Consider the following 12,062-nt stretch of genomic DNA (forward strand, 5'->3'; position numbering starts at 1 on the left):
ACTGCTGTCATCTTGCCGAATCTTGAAGTACGAAAACGATGGCAGCCACCGCTTACAGGTAACATGTTTTGGAAATACATAAAGAATTTTCCCATTTTAGGGGTGGAGCTATAATAAATGCTGAAGTAGTGATTAGAAAGATACATGATAACTATTTCAGTGGAGCATAACCATTTTCTCTAAGAATTGCCTTAAATGATAAAGATGATCCCTGTTTCTAAAAACCGATGCAATTGATCCAAATTCTTTTGATGCCAAATACGTAAGCAAACGTATGACTGACCATATCCATACCCCCAAATATTTATTTTCATTTTGATTTTGAAATTTGACAAAGAAATCCATTTAAAACCAGACCCATGTAGGAGCCACCCATGTGTGTATTCTCTCTCTCACGGTCAGGTGCAGAGCATAGAAGGTGAGGCTGTTTCCCTGGCATGAGGTGGTCTGGTTCTGGGGCACACGCCACGGGTGAACTGCAATTTCTCATTCTGTGAGTTTTCATCTTCACCAACAAAGGCCCGTAGCCTCGAGGACTTAAAATCTAAGAGCATTTTCAGGTAATGAAATCAGATTTACAATACGACATCTGATAACATACACGTAGACCCTGCCTGCTAGGGAAAGTAATAGCGTGTCTTTGGAAACACAGTTTCTTTTTTTCTCTTGTGAGGCACTAAAGTCAGCACAACTGCAGTGGCATTTGTTGCTAATCACTGAAAGGTGTTAAGATCTCCAACTCTGTCAGAATTCACAGCCCTATAATTTATGTAATTAAGAATAAGGCCCATTTTATTGCCTCGAAGAACGGTAACAGTCAATGGGGGAAGCACCACCAGATAAGAGCTTCTGTCATGCTACGCCAACAAAGGTGGCTTGTTCAACAGGCTTCACATTCACAGGACTCATTTTGCATTTGTCAATGCGAAACTCACATCTTACTCTTCAAACGTGTCCTGTCCTTACTTCCTTCTGCTAAGAGGCCACAGTGTGGAATTTGAGTGAGAGACACTGTATCATGAAAGCCAAAGGAATCTGGGAAAGGGTAGTGGGCTCTGAAAAGCACAGCTCTGGATGTCAGTCTGGCCTGGGTTCCTACCCCAGTGCTGCCAATTCCAAGCTTTGTGACTCTGGTAAGTTACTCAGCATCTCTGAGCTTCAGTTTCCTCAAGTAAACATTGAAAGTAATACCTTTCTGTCTCTCTCTCTTTTTTTTAATGTCTCATGATGTTTTTGTAAGGGTTAAATGAATTCCTACACGCACAACATGAAGCACACAGTCTGGCACACTGTAAGTAATCAATGGTGGTTATTATTATTCCTATATTCCTCTACCTATAAGGTGCCATATTTGGATCGTCTTTCCCTATAAATGCAAGGTCCTCTTACAGAAGTGACCTTGTAGTGTCTTTCAAGTCCTGGCACAGGCGAGAAAATAACCAAGGCTGCCTAATGCCTCACACCAAGAAGTTTATTTGACTAGTTCATGCGATTTACGTCCATTGTAGGTTTCTCCTCCAAGCTGTGCATATCACCCTTGATTAATTCTTGGGTTTCGTCAGTGTTCCAGACCCCTGGCTGACCTATCCCACAAGAACCTCGCCCATTTCTCATACTTTAACATGACACCTGCTCAGATGCCCTGCCCTCCTTTGAGAGTGAGTGAGAGGGAGCAATAAGGAAAGGAAGAGCCAGTGCGCTCATGCCCAAATCCAAGCTTGTTAGGACGCAGTGGTCTAGGCCTGAGGAAGGAATCCTTGAAGGTACTGTGGCTTCTCTAGGTCTTTAAAGAAGTTATTTCTACATGTCCTGTTGTCTCTAGGCCCATAATAATCTGCCCATAATGAAACCGCCTTCTGATTTAACATCTCTACCCCTTCCAAATACAATTAAACCAGCATTAGAACTACAATCCTATAATAATGAGTTTTGTATAAATAACACATATAACGATGAGTCTCTCTGTTGAACATGTGGGCCATTCTGGGTCAAAGTGAAACAGACTTTACTGTAAAATACCAAAGAGGCTTGAGCTTACCAATAAACCTTATTGATCTTCCAGAGAGGGGTATACGATGTGATATTTTATAAACTTATTTGCTCATTGAATTCCTCTCTCATGGAAGGTCTACTGACAACTTCTGGGAATGGGAATAGATGGGAAACACTAGTCCACACTCATCAAAAGCCTGCCTCATCACAGAGTGAAACTCTCCAGCCAGTATGGATGTCAGTCAGGTCCATGCATCAAGCCCCATAAATGCCTAGAAGGTAAGTTCAAGGTCCTCTGTTCAGACGGTACAAAGATGAGCGAGACATGGCCCCAACTTCAAGGAGAATAGATTGCACTTGCTCCTGACTTTTGGATTTTGAGCTTGGATTAGGAAATGCAAGGGATATAAAAAAAAACAGAACAAAAAAAGGTCGATATCTTCATCAAGATATAGTAAATGTGTGTACAGTAACTATCAGGAGTTTTTTAGTCTGAAAGCGATATAACATGCGGGGATAATAAAGGTATAAACAATAGCCCACCCAAAGATCACTTCCAAGAAAGTTCTGAAGCCGCATACAAAAAACCCACCCTTATTAGAGTAACTCCTGGGAATAGCTTTCAAAAATATCCAATTCCATTGTCTTGCATAAAGAAGGTATACCTTTAGTATCAGTTTCCTAAAAATGGAAATGAAAGAACAATTTTGAGAGATGAAGTTGTATCTAACTCTTGCCCTTCTGAAATGAAGGGAGTTCAGGAAACAGAGGTGATGGGTACGGAGGTCACTGAAAACTTCACTTCGGGCAGGGGTTTTAGGATCCTCCCTGGGTCAGCTTTTCTCCAGCGTTTTTATTTGCCTCTGGTTGCAGCCCACGATGAGCTTGAAGCATGGCTACATCTGAGAATGGTATCCTAAGGAAAGCAAGCCACCAAGTCTTTTGTTGTCACGAGACCCTCATGATGCACAAAGTGCAGCATGAGTACAACGCAAATGAGGTTCTCACTAGGATGATCCAGCAGCACCAAGGAGGTAATGACTGGAAAGGTCACAGCTCTCACTGTGGCAGTATTGTTCTCACTGCAGAGGGGACCATGCCGAACAAAAGGCAACCAGAATGCACAGTGCAGCGGAGCGCTGGTGGCATTTAGTGCGTGAGGCTCTCCAGCTGCGTCATCCATGAGGCTTTCGCCACTCTTGCCCTTCAGCACGCCTCAGCTCAGGTCCCCTCCGGAGAGGCAGCTTTCACCCACGCCAGAAGAAGTCGAAAGGATGACCTGAACTCTTTAAACAAACTGGGGTGTTTTCTGTTTAGACCTCTCAAGTGTCTGCTGATAATTACAATCTTCTGCCAACCAGAGAAAAATAAAATCCTTATTGAACTGGAACACAATTATTGCACCTTCAGGTGCTGTTCACGATTCACCATGGTGAAAGGGGCTTGCCTCTAAGACAGGCATTTGATTCCCCTGAGTCAGCCGGTGTGGAAACGCAGTTAATAAGGACCCTGCACGGGTGCCTTGGGACAAAAGACCAAGAAACGAGAGGCTTCTATCATAGGACAACGCTCCTAAGCAGGGTTGTGCCTTGTACAAACAACACCCTATCATCACTCTGAGGCACAAAAACTCATGCACTTCCAAACTCTCTTCTTTTTCCTCTACTTCCATCACCTACCGCTTCCAAGAGTCAGCGTCCTGATAGGTAAACTGAGGCAGGAAAAGACAAAGAATAAATCCCACCCGTCCTTTTGGAAACAACAGCAGTTGCGTAAGAGTTGGATGTCATGAAGCTGACGACGACTGAAGCAAAGATTGGATGTCGTCAAAGGGGCAGCTGTGGACTCTGTCCCTCTCTCCTGCCAAGAAGCTGTACTGCTGTCATGTGGCACCCCCAACAAATGCCACGAGGATGCTAAAATCTGATCTGTCCTCAGGGCTAGGTCGATCAGGAATGTAACAACACAAAACAGTGTGCTTTGCATGATGGCAGTAAAGAGACAGTCCTGATGATGAAACCAGTACATCTGCCTTTCCAAGGATGCTCTGCGTCACAAAGAAGTCAGTGTCACCTCAACTATCTTCTCAAGTGGGAAGGGGACCTGTCTGGTAGCTGCCTACCCATCCACACTTGGGCATTACCCCTACTCCTGTGGAGCTGTGTTAAGGCAACCTGTTGCTGGCTTAGCCCAGTCCTCTGGAGTCTGGTTACCCCTTTTCATTCTCTATGAGGCTGGGGTTCTTCCCTGATAATCTTCAGAAAAGCATCCTCTGGAATTTCCAAGAGGCTATGAATTGTTGGACTGCTAAGCCATATAGCTTCTGGACCTTCTGCTCTGGTTATCTGGGTAGTTCTCAACTATCTTCCTACAAGAGCCCAAGTTCCCAGAAGGCACGAATCAAGTGGTGACAGAGAGGAGTTCACCTATTTACCGAATGCATAAACGAATGGGTGAGTGAGTGAGCGAGAAAAGCCCCAAAGATTCCTTGGAATTTTGTTAACTATTCAGTCATCTCTAGTTTTTACTATAGTCTTCACATCCCAGTGAAAGGGACCTCATTCAATAATAATACTTTGTTGTCGGGGTACCTGGGTGGCTCGGTCGGTTAAGCTTCCGACTTCAGCTCAGGTCATGATCTCACAGTTCGTGAGTTTGAGCCCCGTGTCAGGCTCTGTGCTGTGCTGACAGCTCAGAGCCTACAGCCTGCTTCAGATTCTGTGTCTCCCTCTCTCTCTCTGCCCCTCCCCTGCCTGCACTCTGTTTCTCTCTCTCTTAAAAATAAATACATGTTAAACAAAAATTTTTTAATTAAAAAAAAATCTGTTGTCTTCTCACGACAAAACAAAAGCTTCTAGGGGCATCTGGGTGGCTTAGTCAGTCAAGTGTCCAACTCTTGATTTTGGCTCAGGTCATGATCTCACGGGTCATCAGTTCAAGCCCCACATCCGACTCTGCTTGGGATTCTCTGTCTGCCTCTCTCTGCCCCATTCCCTCTCTCAAAAATAAATAAACTTGAAAAAGAAAGCTTCTAACACAATATAAATGAGCAAATCTAAGGAGACAAGTGCACTTTTTCAGAGTTCAGACTTACGGAAGTCTCTGCATTCTGCCACACGTGAGATATCCGGTATCCCACCAGGTCCCCATCCTGCCGCTTAATCGGAGGCTTGATCCATCTGACATCCACCTTATGGCTAGATTCATTCAGAAACACAGTGACGTTCAAAGGTGCTACTGAAGGGGCTACAAAAGGAAAAAGAGACAATGATGAAGAACCACAGAGAAAAGCACATAGAGGCTCATTCTCAGTTTCTGAATGTTTGGTCTTCCAGTGTTCTGTGGAAAGCATTCAAATGAGGTTGAGATTAATAGCAGATTTTCACCCTTTTTTCAATTATGGAGCACTGAAATACTGCATGGCTTTTTTTTTTTTAATATTTATTTTTGAGAGAGAGAGAAAGACAAAGACAGACAGAGCATGAGCAGAGAAGGAGCAGAGAGAACGGGAGACAGAGGGTCCAAAGCAGGCTCCAGGCTCTGAGCTGTCAGCACAGAGCCCGACGTGGGGCTCAAACCCATGAACTATGAGATCATGGCCTGAGCCAAAGTCGGACTCCCAACTGATTGAGCCACCCAGGTGCCCTGAAATACTACATGAGTTTTTAAAAGCAAGCACTTCCTAAACTAAAATCACGAAGATGAGGAAAGGCAGGGAGGGAGGTGAGTGGCACTCATGGATTCCTCCTGGGGAAGCAAAGCAGATACAACTTGAACAGGGTTTTCCACTAGACGCCTGTGGGATGGAAGGGCACCAGACTGACTGGAGATCAGTCCTGTGTCGGGTGAGACGTACCAGGCAGGGAACACGGCAGAGCTCAAAGGGAAGCCACCATTTTAAAGTCCAAAGGCAGGTTACTGATGGTCTGAACAGAGTTAATCAGACAATAAGTCTTTAAAAATGTACATGTACATATATATGTGTGTGTATACATATACATATACATATATGTATACATATACATATACATAAGACATCTCATTATTATTGAAGACCAGAGGGTCAAATGCTAATTACTAGATGTCAAAATGTAGAATTTAACCCTGGTTTTCACTATCTGGTTTATAGGAAAATTCTGCTTAAGTCACATTCCCACTTATGTCAAAATGTCTGTTATCTCTCGCAAGGATACGAGGATAAAAGTTACAATACATTGGAAAAAAGTATGTTTGTGTTATACATATATATGTATATGTATATGTGTATGTATATGTGTATGTATATGTGTGTGTGTGTGTGTATACACACACGTACACACAAAATAATTTGGGAACAGGTTAAGGTCATTACTAGATTATTTTTTGGGAGTGAGGAACTTGACTATATCTATAAAAACTGAAAATAATACGCTCTTTGACCAAATATTTTATTTCCAGAAATTTAATCTAAAAAATTCTCCTATAGGTGGTATTACATTCATTGAGGCATAATAGTGAATAAAAGGAATAAATGTAATGCTCTGTCAATAATTATGACATAATACATTTTGATACATTTTCCAATGAAATACTTCCTACCCAGCCACTGGAAAGAATTAGGTAGATCACAGGTACTGATATGAAAAAATATTTAATGGAGGGAAAAACCAAATTGCAAAAAGACATGTACCAACTATCCATTTTAGAAATAAAAAAATGTTTTATGTATAGAAAGAATAAAAACAATTGCGATTATATACCAAACCATTGATTATAGTTGTATTTCTGGAAGATCAAATTATTTATTTCTGATATGCCTAAAAAGAAAACAAAAGGGTATTCTAACCTTCATTTCTGCTGATTCTAGGAGCAATTAGAATGAATTTCAGCTTAGGAAATGTCATACAGCTACAGCTGTGCTATGAACTGAATCGTATAGTTTCAAATATATTGTAGAATTTATGGATAAACATGGCCAACTCAACATGTCTTTATGTCTGCTTTTCCTGAAGCCCCTCTAAAATGACAGTAAGGAATTTAAAACAATATTAACCCATAAGATAAAGCAGAGTCAATAGTGGAAAAGAAATGTCAACATATACTCAAAAGCTGAAAAAGAAATGAAGAAGGCATAATTAATTCAACAAGCCTATACTCCCCAAAGGACCATGGACAGGCTCAGAAGCTGTGCACCCAGGTACTAAAACTGGAAGATTGAAAGCGATCAGGAAGTAGCTAGTCCTCAAGATCCCTCTAACTTATTCCCACACACCTGCTAGGTACTCCCTCAAAACAAAAACAAAAATAAAAACAGAAACAGAAACAAAAACAAAAACAAAAACAAAAACAGGAGACAGGATGCCCTGTTCTCCAAATTGAAAAACCTCTGGTCTTGGGGCAGGATGAAGACACAATGAGGGGCCAGATGGACAACTGGGGAAACAAGTGTAAGTTTGTACACTGAATGAGGAGGACTCCACCTCAGTCCTCCTCCCCACGTGATATTGGCAGCCATGTGTACATTCCTGAGGCAGGAAACAGAGGAAACTACTTTACTAGAGAAAGTGAGTGGTCCCAGAGGAAAGGAAACCAATTTTGACACTTCAGGGTATCCAAACCAAAACACTTAGGTCACTGCCCATTAAATTGGAAAATATAAATAAGTTAAAAATAAGGAGGAATCAAAGATGTATCACATATTCAAAAGAAAGCATTTAAAGTGGCTATATTAATATCAAAGTAGAGCTCACAAAAAATAGTACTCTCAAAGATAAAGAAAACAGGGGCGCCTGGGTGGCTCAGTCGGTTAAGCGTCCGACTTCAGCCCGGGTCACGATCTCGCGGTCCGTGAGTTCGAGCCCCGCATCGGGCTCTGGGCTGATGGCTCAGAGCCTGGAGCCTGCTTCCGATTCTGTGTCTCCCTCTCTCTCTGCCCCTCCCCCATTCATGCTCTATCTCTCTCTGTCTCAAAAATAAATAAACGTTAAAAAAAAATTTTTAAAAAAAAGATAAAACAATCTCATAATGAGAAGGTGGTCAATTATTAGGAGAGCATAGTAATCTTTTTATGTACAAAATAACCTCTGAAATATTTGAAGCAAAACTGGTTAGAACTACAAAAGGAAATGGATAAACCCAAAATTATAACTATGGATTTCAATGCCTCTGTCTAAATAATGGATAGAAGTAGGCAGTGCAGTAAGAATATCATCAACCAATTCAACCATGTTGACATTTAGAGAATACTCCTTATAATGAGAGAATACACATTCTTTCCAAGTGCACACCAAACATTTATCAGGAAAGACCATGTTCTGGGCCATTAAAAGAATCTCAATATATTTAAAAGTATCGAGTGATACAGATTATGTTCTTGGGCACCAATAGACTGAAATCAGAGATCAGGCATACAAAGATTTCTGAAAACCCCAAAATATTTGGAAACTAAGCTACACACCTAAATGACTAATGGGTCAAAGAAGAAGTCAGATGGGGTGGGGGAGAGGAAATATGGGTGATGAGCATTGAGGAGGGCACTTGTTGGGATGAGCACTGGGTGTTGTATGTAACCCAATTTGACAATAAATTATATTCATAAAAAACAAAATAAATAAATAAATAAAATTACAAAAAAAAAAAAGAAAAAGTCAGAAAGGTATTTTTGAACTGGATGAAAATGAAACACAGCATATGAAATTGTTCTCAAAGGCTTTTGTTTATCATTTGAGAGAAGATATTTTACAATTTTGGCACTAGAGTTTCATTTGTGCAAGGCTTACAGCCTAAAGATTTCTGATCCTGACCTGTCCCACAGTTTGTATGAAGACTAGGGCACTGACTCAATGAGGCCAGAGGTAAGGGCAGGAAAGGGGTTCTACTGATCTAGAGCTCTGTTGGGAAGGAATAGAAACTGTGGATTTGAATTTAAAAGAAATACAATATCCATTCCAATAGTCACAGAAGATAAAAAAAAAATCTCAGAAATCAGAAATAGCACACAGAAAATTCCTTAAAGTTTAAAGATATAAATAAAGTTTGCTATGAGCAAGACAGCATAGAGAGAACCTAGTTCATAGGGCTTCAATGAGGATCTAAAAAAATAATCCATGCAAAGCACCTAATGTGGTGCCTGGAACGTGGTGTTTGGTAAATATTAACCATCTTCACGTTCATTATTTCTTTTTTTGTGTGTGTGTTCATTATTTCTTAAATTTGATGCTATGATTAGTACTTTTTATATTATTATATCTTAATTTAAAATAACATGCTATAAAGTGTGCTATTAATGTCTCCCTATGTAAAAGAAAATATTACCTATACACATTAAGTGTAAGTTTTGTCACTAAACAGAGGGAAAATCTTCTTTCCTATTTTCTTTTTTTTTTTCTCCCCCCCCCCCCGGCACCCCATTTTCATTGGCTACCTCAAATAAAATTCTCCTCCAGGGACAAAGACCAAACAAAGCAAAGTTTAAACTTCTCCATCAGGCCACCCCGGGAAGGATTTGTTTAATCACATGCCATTAGGGGCAATATTTATTCTGAGCTCCAGGGATTACCTCCTTCGGTCGTGCTGGCCACAATCCAAGGGCTCATTGCGGACCAGCCAATTTCATTCATGCAGGATACACCAATGTTGTAATTAGCCAGAGCTCGCAGCTGCTCGATTTGATACAGATGTGGTGAAGCAGAGGTGTTAAAGACCATGACTGAGCCATTACTCAGCGGATCAACTTCCTTGACCTAAAGGAAGAGTAAAAATGTGGACCAGGCGTTAGTAAGGTGAGGGGAATGTCAGACACAGGGCACTCATGTATTCGGTGCACGTGGCCCTTCCTCTCCCCTGGGGGGAAGTACCTGCTTCCTTTCGGGCCACACACTAATTTCCCCCCCAGCATTACTGTGTGTTACTCATGCCACTGGAGCGGCCACTGAGGACCTGAGGAAAATGCCTAAAATGAGTGTTTTCACTGTGGCAGGTAACAGAGCAACTAAATGATCGTGAGAATACAAAGTAAGATAAATAATATGAAATAAGAACTGAGGTGGTTCTCTGTCATTTCGACCTCTGCTCTTGCTTTGAGGTAAATTCTAGTGTGTCCTTTTTTCTTACCCCTGCTCCCATCCCAGTATAAATTCAACTCCAAACACAGACAGAGAAGGTAGATTTTCTGACATCATTTGGTGAGCAGATATAGGGAGGAGTCATTTGCACCTCACCCGCCAAACTTTTCTCCAAATCTTGTTAAAACATCTCAGCTCCTTCCTCTGAGTTCTTTTTTTTCAACCTCCCCTCCATAAGCTCTACCAATCTCTCCACATCCATGTTCTCTGTACACACAAGCAAAAATCTAATCCTGGGCCAAACTTCTACCTTTTTTCCTTAAGCATGCCTCCTGTCTGGGAGCGCGGATAAGGGAGAGCTTCTTTTTTCACTACGTTTTTCTTTCTTTCTTTCTTTCTTTTTTTTAAATACCTAAAATGGTCTTCACATTTCTTTTCCTTTTTCATTTTTTTTTTAACATTTATTTATTATTGAGAGAAAGAGACAGAACACGAGCAGGGGAGGGGCAGAGAGAGAGGGGGAGACACAGAATCCGAAGCAGACTCTGGGCTCTGAGCTGTCAGCACAGAGCCCGACGTGGGGCTCGAACCCACGAACCGCGAGATCATGTCCCGAGCCAAAGTCCGACGCTCAACCGACTGAGCCATCCAGGCGCCCCTTCGCTACGTTTTTCAAAATGTCTACAATATGTAGTACTCATAAAATCGGAAAATAGAAAATGATATCTAAAACACAAGAATGGAGGAAAAAAGTCTTAAACCCTCCATGTATCCCTGATAATAACAGGCTGGTAGTCATTGGGTGTGGATACACAATGCTGTTATTTCAGGATACGTGTGTTGAAATTTAGGCCAAGGGGCCACAAACATTTTAGAATTCTAAATCCCCTAGTGGATACCAAGAGGGTGGTGTTGGGGCCAAGTCTCACCTCAGACTCAGACCCACAGGCTCCACTGGGTGACAAGAAAGCACCAGTTGGCCTGAGGAGCCTCCAGAGGAGAAACAAAGAGCTACGTGCTTATCTTGGTGGTGGCTGTTGGCAGAACTTACTTTTTGTTTCTACGCTTTCGAGTATGCACCTACTTCCTGGTGACCAATCCCTGAAACTGAGGTGGAGGGAACCTTTGGCTCTCCACCCCTGCCCCATTTCCGGAGCAACGTGTGGAGCATTTCCAGGCACAGGGACGCTCTTTGAGCACACACTGCTGGAAGAAGACGGGGTTTCTATAACCGTCCTTCTCAGTGGGTCCTAGGGGACAGGAGGGCACGAAATAGCAAGAAGTACGTGGGAGAGTTAAAAATAGAAATGGAGTATGCAGCCCAAAAATGGGTGAAGAAAGGAACTAACATCAGGGCCAAAGGAAGTGGGAGGGTGTGTCCTGCTAGTGCGTGGATCTGAATCGTGTCCAAAACATTCATTTGCTACCAAGTCAGAGTTTAAAATTGTAACGGACTGAGGACCTGCTACAACATTATGCTTGGTTCCTTCAAAAGTGGGAATACATTGTTAATCTGCAGCATATAAAAGGATAACTTCTAGAGCCAGTCCTGACTAACTCTGCTAGGACTGGTCAGAGAAGACAGAGGACAGCCAGTTACGTTTGAATTTGAGATAAACAACAAGTAATTAGTTGTACAGGTGTCACAAAATTACTCCTGTAATTTAACTTGTAAAATAACTGTATTCTTATTTGCTAAATCTGGTAACCCTACCAGAGATGGAAAGGAGAATGGGTAAAGGGAGGTGGAGCTAGCTGGTGGGGCAAAGACAGAATAACCACATCTGGCACCCCAGGATCCAAGATGGGCAAGGAAGGCCTGCCATTTGGCAATCACTGGATGATTTTTCACTCATGCTATGGCTTCCCAAAGCCAAGGCAAAAGGAGAGAAAGCAAGTGAAGCTTGTGTGTGATCATCTTCTACCTTCAGGAGTGAGCTGGTGTTTTCAGATCTTCCTACTGCCATACTCTATCTCACCTCCATCTGGAGACCTAGGTTCTCTCAAGGTGGGGGCAGTACTGGTCCT

General features: G+C 42.0%; 1 protein-coding gene and 1 non-coding gene across 3 annotated transcripts in view; both read right to left on the minus strand.

Annotated features, from left to right (window-relative positions):
- MERTK (MER proto-oncogene, tyrosine kinase) overlaps positions 1-12,062 on the minus strand; it is a 124,830-nt gene that overhangs the window by 46,677 nt on the left and 66,091 nt on the right. For both annotated transcript variants that reach the window (XM_027033727.2, XM_027033726.2), the window contains exons 7-8: positions 9,530-9,713; positions 5,087-5,238 (exon numbers count right to left, since the gene is read on the minus strand). In XM_027033727.2, coding sequence (XP_026889528.1) covers positions 5,087-5,238; positions 9,530-9,713 — 336 coding nt within the window. The remainder of the gene's footprint in view (positions 1-5,086; positions 5,239-9,529; positions 9,714-12,062) is intronic.
- TRNAQ-UUG (transfer RNA glutamine (anticodon UUG)) lies at positions 10,604-10,688 on the minus strand. The gene has a single exon. It is a non-coding gene; the product is annotated as a tRNA-Gln (tRNA).

Source organism: Acinonyx jubatus, chromosome A3, assembly GCF_027475565.1.
Source record: "Acinonyx jubatus isolate Ajub_Pintada_27869175 chromosome A3, VMU_Ajub_asm_v1.0, whole genome shotgun sequence".
NCBI lineage: Eukaryota > Metazoa > Chordata > Mammalia > Carnivora > Felidae > Acinonyx > Acinonyx jubatus.